At 41.7% G+C, this 26,913-nt stretch overlaps 1 protein-coding gene across 1 annotated transcript in view; it reads left to right on the top strand.

Annotated features, from left to right (window-relative positions):
* Positions 1-1,307: 1,307 nt before the first annotated feature.
* Positions 1,308-26,913, top strand: part of maml3 (mastermind-like transcriptional coactivator 3) — a 111,449-nt gene continuing 85,843 nt past the window's right edge. The window contains exon 1 of the mRNA XM_061047421.1: positions 1,308-2,493. Within this exon, the coding sequence (XP_060903404.1) occupies positions 2,113-2,493 (381 nt within the window). The 5' untranslated portion in view covers positions 1,308-2,112. The remainder of the gene's footprint in view (positions 2,494-26,913) is intronic.

Here is a 26,913-nt window from a genome sequence, read left to right as displayed (position 1 = left end):
CTGTTGGGCATTTGATCAGTATAGTGCTAATAGAAAACTCATGAGGATTTACAGAAAACTACATCCAACTATTTGTTTTTATGTTTTAGATTCTTTGGGAAAAAAAACACTCCAAAACAGTTATTTGCTGTTGTTCATGCTCTTGTGCTTCTCACTTTTCAGAGATTTAGCTGCATGATGTCATTTCATCAAAATCTTAATCAATCATTTTTACTTTTACTATATTTTTATCCATTTTTTTTGTTAACATAAGATAAAGTGGTAAACTATTGTAAAGGAAACAGTGAAGTTTAAACTTAATGGATATGCTCAATCCTGTGTTCAGATCTTTAATTCTAACTTACACTGCGCATTTTTCAGTATTGTGCAAAGAAAACTTCATGATTTATATCCCTTACCCCCCAATACCCCACAATGCAGCTCACGATCAGGCTAAAAGAAGAAGCTTACATCATAGGAAGATTATTATTTTTATGTCAGTGTTATCAGTTCTGGCTTAAATTTGTAAGAACTGATTTATTAGCCAGATAAAAAGCATCATGATATACACAGAGAAGTCTGAAACCTTATCCCAGTAACCTTAACCCTAACCCTTTTTTTGCAACAGTTATTTCAAAAGTTTTTCAAATGTCTAAATTCTGAGCAAGTATGTTAAAAAAAATAAGAAGGAGCTGATGTTCCTGATTTTTTTGTAGATGCAGTCCAGTTTATGTCACTGTCACACTAAAGCATGATGGGATTATGCATTTCATAAACATTAATAAAAACTACACACATGACACAGATGTGGTTAACACTCCACATTTTAATAAATTTACCTGCTGATGACTTTTCATTTGTATTTAATAGGCCTATTACTGGGCTTGTGTTTTTTTTTCATGTAGGCTACTTCCTGTTTTTGCTGTGGTCGCTGACCTTTTGGTTTTCCCTTGCTTTTCTAAACCGCCTAATGGGTCTAAATATGAATATTAGCCTATTAGGCTACGTGCAGGCATTTCTGTACGTTTTCACAACTAGCCTAAATTGTATAAAAAAGTTTCCACTATGTTAAATCATTCCCCTGTAAGAAACGTTTAAATCGGCTAATAAATTAATCGTTTGCTTTCTAGCTAGCCAATTGACCCTGTCACACCATTTTTTTCCCACCATAACTGTGTTTGTCCAGGGGTGTTAATCTGCTGCGACTGGGATATTAAATTTGTAAATGAGAGCATCCGGGTCCTCTCCGGGATACTCCGGAATCCACTCCGGGTTTTCTGATGCTCCATCAGCGGGCTCCTCACAGCCTTTAGCTGGTTTTTACTCAACTCCTGTCCTGATATCACTCCGCTGGCATGGTGGAGAAGCGGACCTGATTATTGTGATGGTGGCAGGCGGCAGCCAGTGACTACAGACTTCCGCCACTGCTTCCAATATCCGCGTTTTGCGCCGTCTAGGCGACTCTCGTTGCCTCACAACCGGACTACCGAGGGCGCTTTGGTGCTCTTTAACCCAACTCGGCAACACATTTAACCGGGATTTCTTTTTTTAAACCAAAACCATATGAGATGCAAGTTCACTGGGAAACTCCGGAGCCTGTTCGGTTCAGGCAGCAAAACTTTTTCTCAAAGGACAACGCTGCGAAACGGCGAGTGGACTGTTGCTGCTGCTCCGCGGGACGGTGTGTGTGTGTATGACCGGAGAGAGCCTGCTTACGGTCAGACCTTCACGGTATTGTTGATATTTTCCAGTTTCTGTTAGCAGCGTGGACGCGGCGGTATTGTTGAATTGAGGCTTGCTCTCGTCTCTCGCAGGCTGTGTGTTACTTGTGTTATCGGTTTGTTTGAAAACAGGGAAGAAGAAACGGTCACTCGCCAGCCCCTTAAACCGTATGACCGCCTGGCGTGCAGCCCTTTAAATCTTCCCCGGTGAGTGCTCGCTTAAGCTGCAGTCGTCGGGTTGACCCACCGTCACCTGCCCAGCCCGCTTCGGACCCCCTAAACCCGGGGAGGACAGAGACGGAGAGTGGTGGAGGTGGAGGAGGAGGCGGCCGGAGGTGGTGGTGGCCGGCGGTGGCGGCGAGCTGACGGGGGGAGAAAAGTTCTTCCAAAATAGCAGCCTCTCGGCCCAGTGATGGGGGACTTCGCCTCCCCCGCTGCCGGACCCAACGGCAGTATCTGCATCAACAACAGCATGAACCCGGCCGGTGGGAGCGTGGTGCCCGGCGGGGCAGTGGTGGGCATACCTAAGCACAGCACGGTGGTGGAGAGGCTGAGGCAGCGGATAGAGGGCTGCAGGAGACACCACGTCAACTGTGAGAACAGGTACCAGCAAGCCCATGCAGAGCAGCTGGAGATCGAGCGGAGGGAGACGGTCAGCCTGTACCAGCGGAGTCTGGAGCAAAGGGCCAAGAAGTCTACCGGCGGCAGTGGCAGCAGCAAGCAGCCGCTGAGCAAGCAGCCGGACCCGGACTCTGCCTCCTCCACGGAACAGAGGAATAACACGCTTATAGCGGTAAGACAAGCTTTCACTGAGTCTGCCCCCCAACACAACACACACTCTAGTATACCCTGTTTCTTTCCTTTTGCCCTCCATCTCCCTGTCTCCAAAAAAAAGCATGGACACCCCCCCCCCCCCCCCCCCCTCAAGTGCAAACTGCACTACTACTAGCCTACTTGCTCACCACAGTGCAAACTTGTTGAAAACACGTTCTCTAAGCGCTGGCAATTACTTTGGAAACACACACTTCACTTTTTCAAACCAGAGTGCCAACTAGTGCTTTTGTTGACAAAGAATAGCAGCCTCTTGTTGAAGAAAACAGGCTGAGGGGCTTGTAATTCTGCAGGATTGGAAAAATGACAAGCTGACAGCTGATATTTGATCTTTTTGCAAGATCAGTGCTTCTTTATGCACAAAGGAGGACTGAAAGTTTGGATGGCACTGCTAATTACCATGTGAAGTTTTTCCCACCTTAGAAACTTTTGACTAACTTCTGGAGGCTGGCTGCCTTTTTTGTTTGCATGAAAACAACTTCTCCTTTTTTTTGTTTTGTTCTTTGTTTTCGAGTGCAGATTGTTCTGCAAAGACAGGCAGCCTTAACGTTGCAAAATTGCTTCCTTGATCATAGCAGCAGCACTTTGCAACTCCGTGGAGACTCACTGTTGATTTTGAGATTTTTCAAATGTTAGAGCACAAAACACCATAACACAGTCACCTTGCCACCCTCTTGTAGATCACTTCAAGTGATGGCCACAGTGGCTAGTAAACCTTTTTTTAATACTGTAAGACTGCATGTCCTTGTGATGTTTGAGGTTATGTGCACACTATAGTCCAGTCGAGTCTCAGCAGAATTTAAAGGGATGCTACAGTGATTTCCTGTTGGTAGGGGGCAGTGGTAACTGATGGAGGCTGTTGAGTTCCTTATTGCTGTTGTTTGAGGATCTTGGTTCAGAGTATTGTCTTCAATTGTTATTTATAAAAAAGCTTTGCAGACCAGACTATTAAACAATCTGATTTTATGGTTTTATAAGCCCTAATGCTTTGCTGCCATTGTTTGCATGTCAGAGATGGAGCTGGACACCGGTAAAGCTGTGCAGCGATCCCTGCTCACACACTGCATCTCTTGTGCGCAGCTCTCCGGTTTCCCTTTTAGAAAAGACCAAAGGATACATGTCGGGAATGTCAACGTTGTTATCCCCTTTTGTTGCTGCGATGAGCCCAGTTCCTTCCCTTTTGAAATGCTAAAATCAGACCGTCTTTAATTTTGGAGGCAACCTCAGTTGTTATTTAAGAGCCTTGCGAGCCTGACCGGCTACAGCCAGAGAGAGCAGCAGCAGTGATTTTAATAGCGTTAGACCTCCCAGCGGCCCTTGTGGACATTAAACTGAACCGCCCATTAGATGGTCGGTAACAAATGCTCAGAGAATGGAGGGATTACAGCTTAAAGACACAGTGGCATCCCTCGGCTCCTCTCCCAGTCACTGATTGTGACACCTCGCTCACACGCATAAACACAGCACCCACAGAGGTCCTGATGATGGTATCTTTTATTTTATTTGAAATGTAACATTGTAAGTTTGTGGCATTGATATTGCATGAATTTTAGAAATGGAAAAGAATATGAGAAAAATGTGCCATCCTTCTCAGTTTTTTTTCCCTCTGTAGGACAAAGCTGCAGCTAGATGGCTGTATGTAGTCACTGCAGAATCCGACTTTCTAGGGAAGCAAAGTACACTGTTAATCTTAACTACACACATCACATGCACTAGTGCACACAGATGGCCTTTATCTGAAGGGTTATGTTTTAGGTAGTAGACTGGCTTGAAGAGGGGTCTGTTTGAACGCAGTGTCGTCTACATCTAAATCACGTTCACGTTAAGGCAAAGATGCTCATTTCATCTCTTTGTATTAAAAGACTCAAAATTGTAAAATGTAAAGTGACACAAATGACTATGATGTGTGTATGCTACTGCACTAGATGTTTAGAAGAGTTAACATGCTAAATTATCTGTTTAAAGAGTGTCAGGAATGTCCCACTGTAGAAAAAAGTAAATGGATTAAAATGTGTAAATGAGTGCGTTTCTAAGAGTTTAAAAGCAGCAGAAGTGTGTTTGTCTAAGCAAAGAATTTGGTTATCCTGTTCGGGCAGATTATCATTATACATTTAAGTGATATAGACTTGTAATTCTAGGGTTCAAATTGTCCTGAAGTAAGATATTTTTTGAGGCCCTTGTATCGTCAGGTGGGTTCCAGCACACTGTGCTTTTAGTCTAATGGTTCTCAGACACACCCACATCGTGGCAGGGGTTAGCCTATAATTATGGAAAGTGTGTGTTTATGTTTATAGGCTGAATATTAGTGAGAAGAAAGGCAAAGAAGTCACAGAGTCTCTTTCCCACCATTTCTCTGACATCATTAAGGAATAAGAAAACTACAATGCATAAAGAGGAGTAACTACGGGTTAAGTGGACATATTGTTTGATGTAAAACATATTTAGTTATAATTTCTCTGATATCAAAATCACTTTCACATGCACATGTGTTATTGTCTGATAAAGAGAGGGTTGTGCTCTCTGTCATAAACCATGTATCACAGCATGCTAACATTGGGATAGTGAAGTGTACATTCACACATGGAAAAGATTAGTTTTAAATCTAAGATGAGTGTGATGGTCTTTTGCCTGTATTGGGTAGCAGACAGTAGAGGGATTGGAAAAGTGGGGAGAGAGAGAGCAGGACAACTGCTGGCTGACCCCACTAATGTGTTTGCAGATCGTCACACACACATTTGAAGATATGTGTACACATTTGTGGATCTTGCACGGCAGGAGTGTTGCAAAAGTCACGTGTGAAATGACAGCCAATGGAGAGGCCCGCCTCAGTTGTAAGCGATCATTTGTGTGTATTTTCAGGATTTACAGCTGAAAAAGTTCACTGCCATTAATAAATAAGTAAATATTTCGAAATTGGTCTACATATTTGCAGAGTAGTACACGCATTTGTGGATCTGTGTGTGCATTTGTGGCTCTGTGTACGCATATTCAAATAGTTTTGCCACAATAATAGCTCCATACCCAACATATGCATATCTTAAAGCCGCATATACTCTGGATAAGTCATCCATAAAATTCTGTTAGTTTTGACAACTGGTGAGAATGACAGTGTCAGACTTGCAGGCACTTACAGCTGGTAATTATGGTTCTTTGAAGGATTGGGAAGGTGTGTTGTAAGCTCCCTCTCCATTGTGTGCACACACACACACACACACACAGTTCCTTACAAGACATTCATCAGCAGTGTTCTTCGTTACACTCCAAATAATCCAAAGATTTTGCAGTGAAGAGTTGAAAGTTTGTTGGGAGGGTGTTACTCTCGGGATGCATCCCAACAAATAGGTGTGTAGTTCCACGATAGAGCAATAACAAACAAACAAGGTCAGAACACAAGCAGTGATGTAGTAATGTTAACAAAGAGGGTAATAGCATACCCATTGACCATATGAGTTAACCATGCAAACTGATGATTATCAAGTCAGCTATTTGACAAGACAACATAACAAATAGAAGACATTAGTCGTTGTAGACAACTTGTTAATGATCCTGACCTGTGCAGAATTTAGAACTATTACACCTAGCTTCTCCTGTGATTACTGTTGTGAGCATTAGTGTGCTGCTAACGGACCTCGAGGCCTTTATGTCATCATCAACCTTTATTGAAGTTCTCGGAGCGACCCTCATTTACAATGATGTCGAGAAAACCTACATAAATGATAAACAACGAGAAATGAGATAAAGCTACTACAGAAAATAAAATCTATAAAAGAGCAATAAGAACAATAAAATATATACACAAAAATAATTTAAAAGCTTGAAATGACTACAGTGATAAGTCAGTAATTAAAATAAATAGTTACAGTCAGGTATTGGGCGGTTAAAAATAATATTTCTAAAGTGTCCATAAGGGATAAAAGTGCTCAAATTCAGGTCCTGTTGTAAAATGTTCCAGGAGTTTGCAGCACTAAACACTGAAAGCAGTTTTCCCCAGGTCAGTCCTGGCATGAGGAACCTGGAGAACCAGCCTCTCACTCTCTCTCTCTCTCTCGGGTTAAAAATGGACCGGGGTTCAGATGTAACAAGTAGGTGATATATGATGGAAGCTTTCCAGTAAGGGCTTTGGCTGTGGATTCCAACTGGAATTTCAAAACAGTGATACAAACTAAATGAACGGACTTTAACTTGCATGATTCAAAATGCACCTGGACATGGATGGCTTATGACAGGGACTAATGGTGCATGTCCTTTCTGAGCTGCTCTCACCGATGACTTGAAACAGAACCTTGCGTCCAGCTCATACGATATCTGCATGCAAATCTAACCAATAACAAGGGTGCTGATTTGGCAGGCACCTGACCTGTCAATCCAAAATGACTGACCACCAAACTACTAAAACACTGTGAATGGCTCCTTTTATCAAAGATATAAAACCTTGACCTTCATTTCACTGATAGAAATGATGAGGTGTAAGAACAAAATCATTACACTTAAGTGTTATGATATGTAAGTATCTTTTAACATCCTCTTTTTATGCAAAGGTAACTCTTTGCTCATGCTGTACAACAAGTAGTGGTAGGAGAGTGGAGGTTTCAGACACTGGGATGGAGACAGATTCCAGTGTTCTGATTGCATAAGTGCATAAAAATGTTCCAGTTTTTTGTGTGTTTAAGCGGTGTTATTTTGTAAGTTTTTCTAAAAATAGTTTGAACAAACATTGTTGCATATTTCACCTTGCTAACAGTGTCATATGGCAATACTGAATAATAATCCCAGTATCATGACATTTAATCGTACAGCTGGATTCTTTCAAACACACGGCCCTGTTAGATATCATCAGTCTTTTTGTCTGATGTTGGACAACGCACAGGGATCAGGTGTGAGTATGATGGTGGAGAGAGATTTATCAATAACAAGAACAGCATCCACAAAACACATCCCAGCCTCTGTTGAGGTCACTATTGTTCAAAATGTGTATTCTCCCTGTTTTGTCTTTCAAATGATTTCAAGAATGGTGACACTGAAATCTGAATTTTGTTCAAGTTTTCTATCACTGAAAAGAGGTCAGCTGTCTAACTTCACTGTGGCTGCTTTCAGTCTCTCAACATGATGTGCTGCTGCGGGGCACAGACGAACAACAGGACATGTTGCTGTCATGTTTTCACTCTGTTTCTAGAAGCAGGCAGGTTTCTTTTTGTTGCGTTCTTGATGGAAGCCCATAGGAGCCGCTGCTGTGAAGATCAAAACTGTGACCTTTCAGTTCCAGGCACGTGTCTCCTAACCGACGGGCCACGATATTGTTAAAAAACAGATTTGTGACATGTACTTTTTGACAAAACATCCAGTCAGATCTGATTACCTAATCGCTAACAAGTTCACAGCTGCAAGGCTGAGGTGCACAGTGAGGGGCTCGTTAGCCCCACTAAGACACAGTAGCTTAGGACAGACTGTCTTCAGCTCTGCTCACTCCTTTGGCATCCACCTCACAGAGGAATGTCTCACACACACACACACACACACACACACACACACACACACACACACACACACACACACACACACACACACACACACACACACACACACACACACACACACACACACACACTGTTGTCCTGCTCGACTCTTGGCAACAGAGGCCAGAGTGTGGGCGGCTGAGTTTTGATGAATCTGAGGCCTTCCCTCTCCCTGTCCCTCTCCCTTCCTCTCCTCTCCTACCTCCCTTCCTCTCCTCTCCCTCCCTCTGTTCAACACTTCTCCGGTTTCAGCGTCAGTACAGCTCTAATGCGGTGTAGATGGGTCTTGGTGGCTATAGCATTGTTAATGTCAGCTGGGACTGTTGCCCAAGTGCTATATTTAACCCAGTGAGTTGGCAAAGAGCTGACACACAAACACACACGCAGGCAGGCAGGGTGTGACGTCGACACACAGCCGTGACATCACACACATGCTGTTTTTTGACTCATAACATGCCAACTTCTCCGACTCCCTCTCCGTCTCTCCAACCCCTCACTCTCTGCTCGCGTGTGCAATTTGTTTCAAACTTTGTCACTTAAAAAAAAAAAAAAAATCTTCTCACCCTTGTCCCTCAGTCCCATGACACACACACACACACACACACACACGCTGTATGTTTTTGATTTGGGGCGGCTGCGACCACATTCCCTTCCACCCACGCTTGTTCACATGTGCTAGAGGAACACACACAGAACCTTGAATAAGTAAGGGAACACTTTTCCTTCTTGTAAGCTGCTGCCTGCACAACAAACCTGTGGAGCTTTTAAAAGTTGAGTTACTTAAAGTCAAAGTAAATATCTTTAACATCATATTAACAGTTAGCAATTCTTCTGTCACACACACACTTACAAGCTTTGTCTTCCTTTTAGTAGGCGCTATACCGACATAATGAATGATGGTTAAACAGTGTATGGCACGAGGCCCAGTTCATTTTCAGTCCACAAATATTTGCTAAACCACTTCATGATCACTTTTTAGTCTTCTCACCTTCCTGCTAAACACTTCAATGTTTAAACTTCTGTCTGGTATTTTAAAGAGGGTTGCATGCATGACTTTTCTCCAACATGTGTTTTTCTGAGCTGCAGAGTTCTTAAACATTTACAAACATGTGCGCTGCCCAGTAGAGCCTCGATCTTCCTCTACACCGATCAGCCACACTTGATGACATTTGACAAAAGGTATCTAAACCTACGCTGACGTAAGCACGGACTCTTCAGGCAAAACACCTGCTAGCTGCTGTTTGTTGAAGCAGAGAAGAATGATACAGAATCAGGTTCCCCTCTAATAGATTTTCCAGGCTGCCATACAATATGGACTGTGCTGTGTTCTCCAAAGTGTGCTAATATCTGTGCAACTAATCTGGACTTATCATAGACAAGTGCTATATCAATGAAAACAATGTGATGATTTTCAAAACGTTGAAACCCCATAATAGCATGAAGACAATGTATGAAATATTGAATCTGAGCAATGGAATTTATTTTTGTTTCTTTATGCCGACATCATGTTTCAAAAGAATCGGGACTGATCATGTTTTTTCAACAACACTGCTTGTGTTCGGGGATCTTAGGAGACTAGTTTCTGTCATTTTTGAGTTTTATGTTTTTGGCTTTCACCTTTATTCATACAGGACAGTGGATAGAGTAGGAAATTGGGAGAGCGTTTGGTCAGGCTTGAACACTGGCTTAGTTTATCACCTGGACTCTTTTACTAAGGAGCCATGCTGTTGTAACATATGCAGAATTTACTTATGGAACTGTCTTGCAAAGCAAGGATAAAGCAAGGATTTATCTGAAAAAGAAGTTGTCTTTTTGGCAGCATATATATGCTCCATAACCTGGTTTAGCATAAATGGTATACCTTCAGAAATGTGCAGGTTACACTTTCCATGTGCCCTTATGGACTCCTGTACTAGCATGCACGCTGGCTTTTCAACTGTGCGTTGATAACAAGCTGGATCGTCCCTCTCCTCTTTAGGTCAGAGCTTTCCAAACAGAAAGTCAAGTTTTGACTCATCAGACCTCAGGAAGGTTTCCCTCTTTGCTTCAGTTCATTTTGAATGAGCCTGGACCCAGAGAGGGCAGCGGTGTTTCTTCATCTGGTATATACATGTTTCATCTTTGCATGGTAGAGTTTCAGCTGCGATGAACTGAATTCACAGACAATAGTTTTTGGAAGTGTTCCTGAGCCCGTGCAGTGATGTCAACTACAGAATGGTGTCTTTTTTTTTTAGAATGCATGGCCAAATATCACGGCTGCCCTGTATCATTTTTTGGCCTGGTCCCCTGCATACAGAGATTTGTCTGTGTTTTTAACGCTGTGTTAAAAAAAGCTTTATTCTAAAATTGTTGCACTATTGTGAATATATCTAAAATCCAACAAAGCCACTGACTCACTGAGAGACTGAAGTAAACAGACAACCACTGCCAGGACTTTTTAAGTATCTTCAGACTGTTGTGCTAGTTGTTTGTGTTCTGGTTCTGTCCTTTTGTTTGGATTTTGTTAGACGGCTGCTGACTTGCCCCTCTGAATACAAAAGGTAGTAAAGCATTAAAGAAGCTCTTGAATGGCTGTTTAGAATTTACATTATTTATACCAGAGTAGTGGGAACCCATCTTTGTTCCTCTAACCCCTGATGTAGTCATGCGCAGACACCAACAGCTAAATGGTAAAATATAGATGAGGTTGTTATCAGAGATGCCTAGGTGCTGTGATCCACCACAAAGGTCTGCAAGTGTGTGTGTGTGTTTGTTTCAGCCAATATGTGTGAAGCTGTTTGAGTGAATATTTGAGTGAATGTGTGATGTCAGTGATTTTCTTTTTGACCCAATGTTGTGAAAAGTTTTTGTTTCATCAACTGACATTTAGCACATGATATCCTTACACACACACACACACACACACACACACACACACACACACACACACACACACACACACACACACACACACACACACACACACACACACACACACACACACACACACACACACACACACACACACACACACACACACACACACCTACACCTACCACCATCCCACCCCAGAAGGGCTAAATTAAAAACAGCCTCAGCCAACTTTATGAGGAAAAGGACCACCAGTGAGGAAATTAGGCTCTTTAAAATAGTGACCTTGGTAGGGGAGATCTGACATGGACCATCCCACATTGTCTACTACACTACCTTTGCCCCCTCAGAGTACATGATTTTTACATTAGTCCAGAGTTAAATGTTTGCAGATTTAATACAGAAGAAACGGGCTGTAATTGTTCAACTTTTGAGTCTCATAATGATCCCTCAGAGGTTACTGTCCAACAGTGTTTTACTGGGAGCTGAATCACCTGCACAGGTCTGCTATATGCTCTAAAATGGTCCAGTTAATCAATTTTATTGTATTGTATTGAACTACACTCCACTAAATTGGCACTAATTAATCTGACAGTAGCTGAAAGCTAATTTTAGCTTCATCAGTTTTAGCAGAATAGTGCATGGCCATTGTAAAACTGGTCAAATGTACACATGCTGAGGGAGAAAGCTTCTTTTGAGCACAGTAGAAGTGTTTTTTTTAACGTGATAAATAAAGACATTCACAGTGTGTTTATTGCAAAGGCTCATTTCACAATAACAATAACATATACATATATACACATTCACTGTATGATACAAGATGAGATGTTTCATGCCACTTGAGAAACTTTTATCTTAGTCACTTGGTATTATTGTGCATATTGTCATTATATTATGGGTTTGTATCTAAGCTGATCAGAAGCATTGTTAACCAACATTAGCTCATGTTACCATCTGCTTTCACAGCAGAAGCTGCCACTAGTTAGCCAAACGCTGCTCAGTTCTGGCAGTTCTCCCCAGACGTTTCTCTTGACTCATTTTGGAGAGGTAGTTTCAGGACTCAGTATTGCTTTGCAGGTAACCAGTGTAAACCTGACAAATGGATAAAACATCTCAAGTGACCTTGATTTTCCCTTAAGCATAAACCTTGAGAGGCAATGTACTGTTACAATCTGTTAAAACAGGTCTATGTTTGATCCTTTCTGTTGTAACTAGTACAGTGTTACTGTTGTTTTCTCCTGAAATTAATGGTTACCATCCAAAAAAATAAACACGTTCCATTTCAAGCCATTCATTTAAAAATCCTACTTCAAAGTATTCTGACCAAAAGTATTTCAAATGTAAAAGATCCTGCTAAAAGAGCACTATGGGGTAAGCAACTTTCAAAGGTGAAGCTTTTTTTTTTTTTTTAACTGTACTGTCAGGTATCGTCTTACCTTGTGATTGATATCTCCAAAAGATCACAGATTTTTAGGGCGTTTTCACATTATCCACAATTGTTTGCACCGTATCCGATCGCGATTTCTCTCCCCTCCCCGCTGGTCTGCGTTCACATTAGTAACGTTGTTCCACGCCCAAGTACACTTGCACATGTAAGCAGTCAGATACAGCAGGTGGCACAATGCACATAATTGGTTTGCAAATCCGCCAAAAAGAAGAAAGAAAGGGGAAGCAACCATGGCAACCAATGGCAGACTTGTTTTTTTGTTATTTCTGAGATGCCCACAACGACCCTCTTCCTATTTCCACAGCTCAGAGGATGAAACAGGCCCATGCTGAACGTTTTTTTAAAGCGATCCATTTGGAACTATGTCACATAGAGGTCCATTTCCTTTTTTGAGCACGGTTGTGTTCACATCTCCTGCGGACTGTACTCGAGTACAAGTGAATCGTTCCCGAGAGAGACCACCTCTACAAGCGGACTAGAGCACAGTACCTGAGTACGGTGCAAGTACAGTATGTTTGTGTTCACACTGATCAAATGAACCGGTCAAGTTTCCTCTTTGTTGTTGTCTTTTGTGAAAGGTTAATGAATAAGTTGACTTTTTGGGGTTTGTTATTCAAACCAGAATGGAAATGCCTCCTTAGTGGAATTACCAACAACTCATAACATCCAAAATATGATTAGGGTGAAAGCTCAGCTTTGAGGGTTTCAAGGCCAAACACTTTCAAAAACAATAAGGCAATCTTTAGCATTAAGTAAGCTTATCTTATTTGTGTTTAAAGTCAGTAGTAACTTAAGCTGTCAAATATATTTTGTGAATCAGAAAGTACAGTATTTCCCTTTGTGAATTGGCTACTTTCAACCAGAAAATGCATGCACAGGTTGCCAAAATGAACTTTCATCATGTATTTCTATGCACACAGTAAAAGAGTATTTAGTCAGCGGTGAACACTGAGGAAATGTCATCTCCGCTTTGAGGGCAGTTTCAGCTTCCTGTTTGCACCAGCTAACAGCTCACTGACCTTCCTGTAACCAGTTTGTCTGTTATAACTCATCATCAATCAGGATCCATTTAACCTGCACTCAATCACATGTCCCTCGTCTGTCTTGGTTGCCCCTTTGTTTCTACATCTAGCCAACACAAAGCTTCCTGAGCTTATTCACAGCTGCATTTTCATTTCTGCTTCTATTCCTCCTTGACCTTTCATTCTTCCCCTTTGTAATCTTTCCTCCTTACTTCCTTTTGATCATTCACACACACCTGTGCTTTCCCTTCTCCCTCCCTTCCAATCCATCCCTGCCTCCATCTCTCCGCTCCATGTCTCCGGTGATCCCTGGTTCAGTCTCAGCTAGCAGGCTTAGTCCTCTAAAGCTCTCTCAGTGCAGGTCGGTGGCAGGAAGAAATCCTACACTAAGAAGGAATTACCTACCCCACTGGCTGCAGCAACACACAGACACATATACACACATGTTGTACACACACATATCTGTGTAATCACAGGTAATCTGTTTGAACTTAACCTGATAATTATTTACACAACCTGCATGCCTGCATCTTTATGTTTTTTAGTGTTTTTTGCATCATTTTGCACAGAATCTTCACCTCTGTATCATGGGCTTCTTTCCTCCGTTGTCAAATGATTTGTTGTTCTTTCCAAGGCTGGCCAGACCTCCTGCACAATCATTGAGCCAGTGTCATGAATTTTTTATGAATGTTTGCGTGTGCAAGTGTGTGTGGGGCCCTCAGTTGCATCAATAGCCATTAGTGCAGCAGTCGGGGTAATTGTGCCACAGTGGCTGCGGTGCTGGAGAAAAACACCCATCTGATAATACTGCAGAGGGAATGATGGAGCTAGGACACAGTGGGCTTAAGCTGGACAGTGCGAGGGTGGATGTTCACCTTGTGGACAGTTAGCAACATGGTTGCTATGCTACTGTCTCATAACTGATTCAAACCAGATGATTTCAGACTTGGATTGTTACGAGTACTGCAGCAGCAGTGATTGACTGATGACTTGTCTGAAGTGCACCTGAGGGCAACACGTTCAGTTGAAAAGTCGTCTCAAAGATGTATGCTGTCAGTGTCTGCTTTTTTTGTCTTTATCATCAAAGAATAAATGATTAGACTGATCACTGTTTAATTGCTGTAAGAACCTTACGCATGCTTGTTAACACACAGAACCAGGTAGGGCCCGACCGATATGGGATTTTGGGGGCCGATACCGATTTTAGGTACTGTACGTCGCTATATCAGCCGATACATTTCTTAGATATATCTTCAATCTTAGATGGATAGATATATATTGCATTGATCCCTCGAATGCTGTTATAAAACACTTGTTAAAGGTTTATAATAAAGACAAGATTCTTTTTCAAAACATATTTTATAGTTGAACAAAAGTCTTTATTGGCCAGAGTGCACTAAAACACCAATTTTAACTTAGAAATTAACAATTATAAATACAAATTATATCAAAATAAAACCTTTCAATTGAATAAACCTTGTTATATTGGCATATTGTAGATAAAATTAGTAGATATCGATAGTCTCATGATGTTTTAAAGACGGTTGTGACTCAGTTGGTAGAGTCGTCGTCTCTCAACCGGAAGATCGAGGATTCGATCCCCAGCTCCTGAAGCCACATGTCCTTGGGCAAGACACTTAACCCCGAAGGACGGGATTAGTTACTTCTGATGGTCTCGCTACATAGTTACCTCTGCCACCAGTGTGTGAATGTGTAGGTGTGACATGCGGTGTAAAAGCACTTTGAGTATTCAGAAGACTAGAAAAGCTCTATACAAGCTCAAGTCTCGGCTGGCTGATTTATAGGTCGGGCTCTCGTGACATCACATTGAGTTCACAGAGACGGGTTTGCCCCTTTATTAACACCCACTCCACATAAAGCTCCCTCTGCTCATTTAAAGCTATGTGAAGAGATTGAAAACTCTGAAAAAGATGATTGCTAACCTTGCTTTTTCAAGTTACCCGCTGAATCACATCATACCCCTTTCCAAAACGTGTGACAAAACAGAAGGTCGTCGTTTCTTGTTTGATGTAAGTTAATGTTGATAGCCATTCATCAATGATGATTCTTTCAAGTAGAAATTATTATTGCTCTCTAGATTGTGATTTTTGTTTTTTTACCCCACATTATCCTCTCGGGTTAAAAATGCACCAACATGTGAGAGCAGCTGAGGGTTACAAAGGTAACAGTAGGTGTGTTGAACAGGAGTGCTTAAATGATTGATGCTCAGTGCTGTGAGATATATCCGATACAATCTGGTGTAACTTGAATCTTTAAGTATTTGTGCGAATGAAAGGTCAGGTCTGTACAAAGTTAAACCAGGGAGGGGTAACAATCATCCCTCTCTGAGACTGGATCACATACAGTACAAGCTCTGTTTCAGCATGTCATCTGATAAGCAGCCAGTGTTTCATGGCTCAACTTAGTACACAAAAGTCAACTGAGTTGTACAACAACGATAAAAGAAGATTTTAATACAGAATGCATGGCTCACTCATGGAGAGTTGACCTTCTTTATTCTGCAGGCACTGTCTCTCTGTTCTATTCAGTTCTCCTTGTTTTGGTTCCTGATGAGTTGAGCTTTGTTTAGTTGAGCTGAATAGTCCGTCAGCAGCAGCCTGTCTGTAGATCACTTCCTGAATGGTTCCAAAAATAGCAGCAACAACGATCACAACCAAGGAAACACAGCAGCTGCTCTTTTCACAACCATGCTTGCTTTCTGCCCTCATCTCAGGCACCAGTTTTATAAAAATGTTTCTAACATACTTTAGACTACTTTTAAACACACAGGTCATTTCAAGTTAAGAGTAATTGCACCTCCTGTGTTTTTTTGCATTTATTATTCTTTAAAAAATTAAAACATAACTAACAGACTGAATGATTGAAAATTGTTGAACTACTTTTATTTGTCTGGTAATTGTCCAAATGTTGACTACAGACTGTGTATTATACAATATTTGCCTTCTGTCTATATGTCAGGGCGGTCTCCTTGGGTCAGGACGCGTCCTCTCTCGACCTTTTTAAAAATAAAATGTACTTTGAAAATACAGCACCTTTTTATTTTCTTTAATTATCTTCAGACTGGCAATAGAAAAGCTCTACCTAGAGTAGAGTACACTTTGGTTGTGGTTTAAGTTAAGGTTAGTTAAGAACATGTATTTCAGGTGTAAATAGAAAGTTAAACTGTTTCTGATCACCGTACAAACTTTAACCAAAATAAATGAATTGTATGTCTATGAAGAGGTCTTACCTTGGTTGATGAGTCCAAAAATACAGGACATGAACCCGGGAGGCTGTGATCTAGTGTGGTTAAAAAAAAGAAGTAAAGGTGTTCTTATTGTTTCAGCCTTCACCAACATGTGTTTCGTGATTTAATGACTTAATTAAACAGATCAGTTTTAGGGATGTGATGATACACTCAACTCACAATATGATATATATCACCATGCTGAGTTCACAATACGATTTTACAATGAAAATAGAGAGTATGCCTTTTCTAATTTTCTTATAAATAAATTAAAAACTTTAAGATTTTGAGGTTGTGTAGTTACTTATAAAAAATATGTGTTTCTCAAATGTTGATTTAAAATACACCAAGGTTAAAACAAAATATAGGCCTATATATATATATATATATATATATATATATATGTATATATATAAATATCTATGAAATAAATATACTATGCACATTTTTAAAATCAATGTTAATAAACAGAGGTGCCATCTTTGTTTCTGACACAGAAGCACAGGTAGCTTTGAAAAGACACTGAATTTTCTCACAAACCTTCTTTGCGGCACCTTATACAAGTTTTGATTCCCGTTTTTGTAAAGTTGGGTTATTACAAAGTGGCTCTAATGGATCCATCATTGGCCAAAACCCTTACAACACCAGTGCACGCAGTAATGTTTGGGTCTTGCACTCGTTTGGTCAGTTGTTAAGGTTAACATGACGACTGGGGGCTGGTACTATAGCGCATCCTGCTCACACCTATTAGTTTAAAGGCAGAATGTGCAACACATAAATCAACAGAAACAAAGTATAACCTCTGTAAACGTCTCTCTGAGTCATGGCTGTCTACAATCAGTGAGAAGCATGAGTCCTGCCAGCTTTACTGTTGTCGGAGCTGTGTTTACTTCATGTTTACAAGTACGGGACAGCCTTGGTTAAAAAGCTGTTTTAATCAAGGACTAGAGAAAAGAAGACTAACACCCAAAGTGTGCTAACATTAGCATGCTAACAATGCAGGCCACCTGGAATCGCAGCTCGAGCAAAGGACAATGTTGTCTGCTGCTTGCGCTTCATGTTGCTTAATGGTGCACTGCATTCTATTCTTTTTTTCACCATCAGAGGCTTTCTGTGTGCAATTATTGCAAGAGACTGGTGAACTAATTGATAACTCCGTCGTGCGAATGCGAGTGAAGTGGGGTCAGAAGTATGTGGCTGGAGGAGAGCGGAGGCTTCAGAATAGTGGAGGTGTCACCAAACAGCAGTTTGTTTTGGTTTAATGCTCGTGCTCAAGGGCGACACCTACTGGATCAAAAAGTCACATCCGCCTATAACTAATGAATGATATTACAAGTGTGTTTAGTGATCACAACAAGCCAAATGTTTAAGTTTAAAGGTGCTATCAAGGAAGGCTGTATTGCTCCTCCTTTTGACAGTTTTTTTATGTTCCATATTTCATATTTGTCTGCTCTCTTTTCATCTGCTATGATAACGTTTGCCTAGACCTTTAAAAGCTGTGTCACGACCGCGATGCAGAGAATGTAAACAGACCGTGTTGACTGTTGAGTCACTGCATCCCTCAAATCACTGACCATGCCTGACTGTAGTGCAGATGCTTGAGATGTTATTGTGTGGTTCACAATAATATCCATCAAACTTAGGAGTTGGCAAAGTTTTGGTTTTGAAGGAAAGTTTAATTTCAGTTTCAGTATATTTGTCATTGAGGAATGTTTTCTGTGTGTTGGTGTCCCCTAGTCTGTAGCTTTTGTCTCTTAACACTGTCTGGGACCTGACTTTACTCTTCTTCTGCTTCTTTCTTCTTGACACTTCTTCTTTTCCTGCTTTTACCTTCACCTTTCAGTTTCCCCTTTTCACCCCCTCCACTCATCCTAAACTCTCGTCTTACTGCATGTCAGCCTTTTTTTTGCATATCCCCGATATCTGCTCCCTGTCCCACTCTTTCTCCTCTCCTGTCTCTCTCTCTCTGCTTTCCCCCTCTCCATTAGCGCAGACTGTTGACTCCACTGAGGAGACGAGATCATGCAGATGTTTACCCTGCTCTCTGCTGTCACAAACTGTTCACTTCAGTGTGTCATGTAAAGCACTGGGACTCACAAGAGGAGTGCGGAGTAGCAAAAATAGCCAAGAAAAAACTACATTTCCCTGAAGATTTGGAGCAGATTTGGGTCAGACGTTGTATGAATTTTGTCAAACGAGCTTTGTGGAGTTAGCAGCTTAAAGCTCAGCTGAAACCCTTTAGCGATAAAGCCCTAAAAGTCTCTCGTCTGTGAAAGTTGTAACAATTTGAAAAGGCGGCACTTCCACTGAAAGTAGGGAAGAGCAGTGATTATGCTCTTTTCAAGCTCTGTAATTGTCACTTTTTTCTCGTCCAAGTGCCGGGATTCTTGTTTTATTTTTGGCTTGTTGACAGTTAAGGAGTCATAGAGTTTTTTTAATGGATAGTTAATGACTGCTGCACAAAACAGAACAGAGAAAGCCCCTCGAGGATCCGAACTGTCTGCTAACGGAGGTCCCCGGAGAGAAAGAATAGTCCTCTGTTTTGTAATGTGCGTTTACTAAATATTTCAAACATTAACAGTGTATTTTCCACACCATCGCTTTTCCTGTTCATTAAACATGCCTACTAAGCTAACGAGTTTTAAAAAAAAAAACGACAACAATATGCAAAGCTGCTTTCAGTATTCACACAGACACAAACAAAGACATATTCTCTCACCTGTGTATATGGAGCTGTTGGATTGACCCTGTAGGAAAGGACCCTGGATGATCTACTAAGTGAGGGCGGTTCAGACTAACTCGTAAACTTCTGTGCTTTAAGTCATATCAAAGGCGTTTAGAAAATCAAACCTGATGAAGGGGAAGATATTCTGTAGTGTCTGTAAGTGCCTCATGCTTGTGTCAGCTGCCTAGAATATTTCTGCACTCAAACATTTGCCATATTTTTTCATCTGATGAGAGCCATTCTAAATTATATCTTAGATTGCACACACACACACACAAATGGAAAATGTTGTAAATTCATGAGCGGAGCTGCTTTATCTTGGAATATTATTTTCTTATCATGTTGTGCCATGTTTCAGGGATTCATAATAATTTTGAAAAGTCAGAGAGTTAGTCAGTCTGTTTGAATATTAATATTTAGAAATTTTGCAGACATTTTATGATGCCCGGCCCCAAAAACTCAAATTTTGGCAATCCTCTATGATGTTCTTTTATGTCACCTGCAGGTCAGTGCTCGCACTCATCCTGGTGAATTATCTAAGCATCAATTAGATGGATGGGCACAAGATGTTGTGCAAAATTCTCCTCATCTGAAAAAAAATGCGTAAAGGGTTTATGTTCAGAGGTTAACAAGCTACCAAGCTAACCAGGTAAAACAGGCTAAACTAAAAACATCAGTGTATAAAGGTATAAGGCCAGTACAAGACTACAGACTACAGATTAAAAAATATCAAAACAGTGGTCAAATTTTATTCTTATCTGTTCTCTTTGTCTTTAGCAGCATCATGACCAGGTTTCAGTTTGGACAAATTATACATAAACTCTGAGATGTTGCTGTGGCTGATTTATAGCTCTATTAGGGCTGCTCTCTCTCTGCCCCTCTCTCTCCCTCTCTCTCTCTCTCTGCCCCTCTCTCTCTGCCCCTCTCTCTCTCTCTGCCCCTCTCTCCCTCTCTCCCTCTCTCTCTCTCCCCCTCTCTCTCTCTCTATCTCTCTCTCTCTCTCTCAGCATCACTGTAAACCCTGTGTTGTGTGAGGTAATCACATTTATATTCAATGAAAGTGGCTGAGCTGGTGAAATAAAAGCTATTATATCTTACTGGAGAAAAGAAGATGATGCTTTGTTTAACATGTGTTTAAACTTTTTTTAAAGACAAGTTCTGTCCTAATCTTTGGCCCTTTATGACTCTGAATGGTGAAGGAGCTGTACCATAACTCTTTGAAACACATTCATTTGCTGCTTTGCTGTAGCCAAAATGTACTCAGTGATGTCCTGTACTTTGGAAAGTCTCTTCCGCTTTTTCTGCTTTGGATCTGAGTGGTCAAGACAACCACAGTCTCTACTCTGCAGCATCACCTGTGCTGATTATCAGACCTGAATGCCCTGAGCCTCAAAATTATCCAGTTAAGCTTGTTGTACTGTGTGACCTAATCTTCAGCCTCTCGTGTGTGATCAAACCAAAGTATACGAAGGAAAAGGTAATTGAAGCCTTTTGTATTTCGTTTATTGAAAGTGTCTTTATTGAAATTTGAAGAAAACATTTGCAAGAAAAAAAAGATAAAATGAAATTGATCTTTTATAGCACCCCCCCCCCCCTTTGCAATTGTACTTAGAGACATATAATTGATCATATTTATTATATTAATCATTTGTGTGTGAGCATGTTTATCTCTGTTTGTCAAAGTCGGGCAGAAGAAAAGGAAATGTAGCAAATGAAATGTGACTCCACTGTTTGTGAGAATGTTTATTTCCTGAAGAGGGCAGGTAAAGGAAACAGACTCTGGGATCCGGCAAAGAAATGTCACGGAGCCCGATCTGGCACAGCTGCACGTACACATGAGCTCCACATTACCCCACCCCCCCCCCCCCCCCCCCCCCCCTCCTCTTTCTCACTCTCCCGTCTCCCTCGTTTTGCCTGTCTGTCTCTCTCTTGCTCTTTGGCTTTGTCTGTTTTTGTGTGTCTCTCTCTTCCTCACCCCCTCCTCCCGAGTAGCTGTTTTTGTGGATTGTTCTCCCGTCGTTGTCATAGCGACTGTGATGCAGACAGCCCGAACAGGCTGCCTGTCTGCTTGGATATGTCAAGTGTGTGTGTGTGTGTCTGATAAAACGCCAGAGTGCTCTCGGCTCAGAGAGGAAGTGTTTTGAGAATTATGTAATGTCCTTTTTTAAGGGGGGAAAAGTTAAGAAGAAGAAATGCTATCGGCCCATCTGTAAGCTTCTCTGTGTCTGCAGACTGCTCAGTGTACCAGGGGACTGTGGTGTTTATGGACAACATGGTTATTTTAGGTAGCTCATTGTTGAGATTTACCTTTAACTGATTCCTTACTGTTTCTTTCTGTAAGTAGGACAGCATTTTAAATCACACACACTCTGTCAGGCTGTGTGTGTGTGTGTGTGTGTGTGTGTGTGTGTGTGTGTGTGTGTGTGTGTGTGTGTGTGTGTGTGTGTGTGTGTGTGTGTGTGTGTGTGTGTGTGTGTGTGTGTGTGTGTGTGTGTGTGTGTGTGTGTGTGTGTGTGTGTGTGTGTGTGTGTGTGTGTGTGTGTGTGTGTGTGTGTGTGTGTGTGTGTGTGTGTGTGTGTGTGTGTGTGTGTGTGTGTGTGTGTGTGTGTGTGTGTGTGTGTGTGTGTGTGTGTGTGTGTGTGTGTGTGTGTGTGTGTGTGTGTGTGTGTGTGTGTGTGTGTGTGTGTGTGTGTGTGTGTGTGTGTGTGTGTGTGTGTGTGTGTGTGTGTGTGTGTGTGTGTGTGTGTGTGTGTGTGTGTGTGTGTGTGTGTGTGTGTGTGTGTGTGTGTGTGTGTGTAAAGTTTCCACTGAAGCTGCGGGCCAAGAGCCACCATGTATAGAGGGAGGGGGGAGGTAAATGAGGGAGGGGACGAAAGAAGGAGGAGAACAGTAGGATGGGATGGGAGGAGAAAGCAAAAGAGTACAGGAAGAGAGAGAGAGAGAGAGATGGACTGGATGGGGAAGAGAGCAGGAGAGGGAAAGGGAGGTTGGGCTTGCTGCCAAGTGGGAGGTGTGTGAATCCTTGTGACGCTGCCATTCTCCCGCAGAGAGCCCTCTTATTGGACTACATAAGGGGCTATAAATAGGCCCTTAATCTGCGAAAGAGAGAGCTAAAAATAGAGGTAGAGAGACACAAACAGACAGAGAGAGAGATAGGGATCATGAGAGGATCGTTTGATGAGATGGACTTCCAAAGAGTTTTAAACAGAGTTAGAAAGTTTTGACACAATGTAGGAGAAACTATCTGATAATGTCCGAGCACCAAGGTCCTGAAGAAAAGAACTACATTAAGGAAATGTAAAAATAAGAGGAGTTAAGTGCTGGTGAACTTTAACCCTACTGTCACACTGCTACAAGCTGCAATTCACCCTTCATTTAATTGATTTATTTTGACATAAACGGGCTTCTGTCAGCATTTGCCCTTTATACTAGGACAGTGACACACTCGGCACGCCCTCCCACCAGAGTTAATCCTTCATATGAGTTTATGTTGCCTTTATTTTTGATCATCATCATCATGTGATAACAGAGACTGTTTGCAATTTCTTAGTGGTGCATTCAAGGACACCCTGATAACTGATTAAGAGCGGGCTGCTGTAAAGAGCATTCCAATTTTTATGGTTGTAACAATCGTCCACTTTATATTCAGTATTAGTCTTTCAAAAGAGATTAAAGCTCTATAAGTTATCAACAGGCAACATTATTATTAAGCCTGGACACATGCAGACTCCAGAAGCTGATTTTAAAAGCTTTTGCGTCACATTTACCTCCCACATAAGAATCCTGAATGATCAGGAACACACTTCTGTCTCCTCACAGTGAGATGCATTCAGGTGCAGGCCTTCTGCTCAGCTGGGCCCTTGCTTTGTGAAGTTGTTTTCGGGGTGGTCCCTGTACTTGATAAACTTCAGAAACTGATGATGCTGGTTTAGTGATTATTTGCAGTGAAGGGTTGTTAACTGGTTGCTTTCACACCAGACAGAGTTGAAGCGGTCACGGCTTGACATCATACCCCATATCAACAAAGCTTTTATTGTGAAGGCTGATTTGTATCAAGCATTTTAAGAAATCAAGTTCTACTGTCTTAAACAGAAATATACTTGTCTTTATTTTCATGCATACCTAAGAGTTCAAGGAATTAATTAGAAAAAGAGAATCAAAATGGGAAGGGTAGTTGAGATATTATGAAGATTAAAGCTAAAGCTATGTTATCATATCTGATATGTTGCACAAGAATAAGGGCTTTTCACATTTGTATGCCTTATACCTCCAAACTTGTTCTCCTTCTCATTTCCTCTCCTCCTCCTTTGCTTCACAACATTGTAAGGACACACACTCCTCACACACACTAAGTCGTGTTGTTTCTGTATGCCAGCTAACTGATAGCATGTGAAGACAGGCGGAGCTTCTTCGTCTTTCAGACCAAGAAGCGAGAAAGAAGGTGACACTCGACTGTTGCTTTCACTTTAATTTAACCATTTAATTTAACATTTGCACGACCCTAATCAATGGGAGCAGTTTCAATTTCAATTCTAGTTGCCTAGAAGCTTTAACTCCAGGACGGAAAAGCTCTGGTGTAAAATTGAACACAGCAAGAAGAAGTCGGTGTGAAGTTCCACCCTGATCTTCGACTGCTCCTTAGATAAACTTTTTCGTGTCTTTTAATCTCCTCTTCTCCAACACCCCTTCTCCCACTCGTTTAGAGCCTACTGAAGTCTCTAATTATGTTCACTTGCTGAGTCGGGAGGGTGGGAGTGCGTGTGTGTGTGTGTGTGTGTGTGTGCGTGTGCGTGTGTGTGCGTGTGTGTGTGCGTGTGTGTGCGTGTGTGCGTGTGCGTCCTCTGCAGTTGCCCGCATGTTGAAGCCTGTAATTAGTGCTCTTTAGGATGACAAAATTCTGAGAAAATGTAAAAAAAGGAGTAGGCCTATAGGCGTGTTCATGAGAGTGCACACAGGGCTCGGTTGGTTTCAGAGAGAGATGGGTGGACTTGCAGTGATTTTGTGGTTAATGAGACTATTTTTAAAAGGTGTGTGTGCAAGCCTGTGTGTTTGGGAAAATAACTCATTATTTATGTTTGTGCAACAACAGTAACACCTAACCCAGTGAAGGACCAGAACAACACTTCTCATCCTCTCTATTTCTCACATTTCCCTTTCCTCTTTTTTTTGTCTGCTTCTTTGCTTTTGTTAACTCTTTGCCACTTTCATTATGATAAAAAGTACGACCATGCTTCTTTAACATTTCACCTCAGCCTCTCTCTGTGCAGCCTCCGTCACATGCTCTCAACAGGATTGTGTCTCAGTGTCGTCACAGGTGGAGTGAAACCACTCCGTCACTTCCCTCTCAGCTCCATGTCATGTGAGGTCGGCGTAGCCTCCATACTGTCGTTCCATACTGTGTTCATTTGCAAGTGTGCAGGTGCAAGTCACACACATCCTGCAACTGGCTGCTTTGTGGCTAATGGTGTGTGTGTGTGTGTGTGTGTGTGTGTGTGTGTGTGTGTGTGTGTGTGCTTGTTTGTGTGTGTGATTTTCACACGTTTAGATTTTATATTGATGAAGTGATCTGGACTTTTGTCAACAGGTGGATTGGATTAGTTAAAGTAAACTTTTTATTTTAATGCAAAGCCACTCTGCAAATTAAATAGATTTGATTTGAGTGCATCGCTCAGAAAACCACACACACACACACACACACACACACACACACACACACACACACACACACACACACACACACACACACACACACACACACACACAAAGAAGTGCTGTGAAATGAAGATCTCTCAATAGTGTGATGGGGGGATCAGAAGTAAGGCAACATCAGAAGTAACTAATACCATTCATACACCGCAGACAAAGCAGGCGGGGGCAATTCAGGGTTAAGTGTCGTGCCTAAGGACACATCGGACATGTTGCTGCAGGAGCTGGGGATCGAACCCTCGACCTTCAGGTCGAGAGACGACTGCTCTACCAACTCCTACATTTTCTTAATTTTCACTGATTTATCAGAACCCAGAACCCGTGCAAACACCCAAACTAAGTGTGGTCAAAATGTAAAAAAAAAAATCTGACCTCTATTGCAGCTTTCAATGGATGAGTAATGCAGATTTATAGCCTTTAAATATAATACAGGTCAGAGCTTCTTGTCTAAGACTTTTAAGGTCATGTGTTGTGTTATTTGAAGACATTTGGAGAAAGATTAAGCAGTCATAGCGGTAGGGCTAGGTATCAAATCTTAAAATGTGTCGTCTTCACATTACCAAGTTATTTCTTATGCTGTACCAAGGCATTGAAATGTATGTTCAGGTTTGTTACCTACACCAGAGACATTTTTTAAGGCATATCAACTGTATAATAAGATATGGATATGGTCATATGGACATTTAGAAACTTAAGTGAAACAGGTTCATTAGCGTTGTATTAACGTATCAGAATGCTGAGCTAACGTAGTAGATGACCATTACTAGTTGTCATTAAATTGTTGAACCTGGAGAGACGACCTCTCTCGTCTTCCTTACACTCTCCCCGCCTCGCTCTCGCTGCTTTCCCTCTCTGACTGTCATTCCACATTTATGACCGGCCTGTGATGTGTACCCAAGACAGATGGGGCACGGCAAGATGGCCGCTGTTTCCCTGGCAACAGGATTGGAGAGTGGGAGGAAAGAGTGAGAGATCTTGTTTTTTTTCTGTGTGGTTGGATGTTCAGGTTATCTGGGAGATACAGAAACAATGTGACGAGGTCAGCAGGGACACAGAGCGAGAGAGAGAGAGAGGAGAGAGAGAGAGAGAAAGGGAGAGAGCGTGTCAGAGCTACAGTTTGTCTGCAGTGTCACTTTGGACATCAGCTCTGAGAGCTTCCTGGTTAAGATGATTAATGTGATCATGTGTTTGTCTGTTGGGTATATTTGTATCTTGGATATCTCCCATGTTGGTATCGAAAACGAGAGAGGGCTGATTCTTAAATGGTTTGAAACAGACCCCAAGTTTAAATGTCCATGAACTCCAGCACTCTGTGTGTGTGTGTGTGTGTGTGTGTGTGTGTGTGTGTGTGTGTGTGTTAGTGTACGCACGTGTGTGTAAGGGAGCATGGGATGTGGTCTTTTGCCGTCTGTCTTGATGTGGTGCTGGATTAGCGGAGTTACATAATGCGCTCTGAGCTTCAAGCAGCATACGCTAAGAGGATTACCACAAGTCTACTAAAGACACTGGTCCACACACACAGCTCTACAGTACGTACTTCTATACAGCAGTACAGTGTCCACATGTAGCGTGTGTGTGAAAGGTCCCCTTTGGTACACATTCTGAGTCAGTTGTTTGGGTGCACACATACACACTCGCGCACACACAAACACACAGACTCAGGAGGATACCTCAGATTTTTGTGATGTAATCGTGGCCTTCTCATCTCTTCTGTTTGTCAGAAGGCAACCAAAGTTTTTTTTCCCCCCATCAACCACAATGACTGATTTTTAGACGAGCAGTTTTAAGACTAGAAAGTATGGTCGGCAGTACATGATGAAGAGTTACATATTGATTGGATACCCAAAAAAAGAGGAACAGTCACTCACATAA

Source organism: Labrus mixtus, chromosome 2 (assembly GCF_963584025.1).
Source record: "Labrus mixtus chromosome 2, fLabMix1.1, whole genome shotgun sequence".
NCBI classification, from domain to species: Eukaryota; Metazoa; Chordata; class Actinopteri; order Labriformes; family Labridae; genus Labrus; species Labrus mixtus.
The sequence above is the reverse complement of the archived record's forward strand: the minus strand, read 5'-3'. Positions and strand labels throughout refer to the sequence as shown.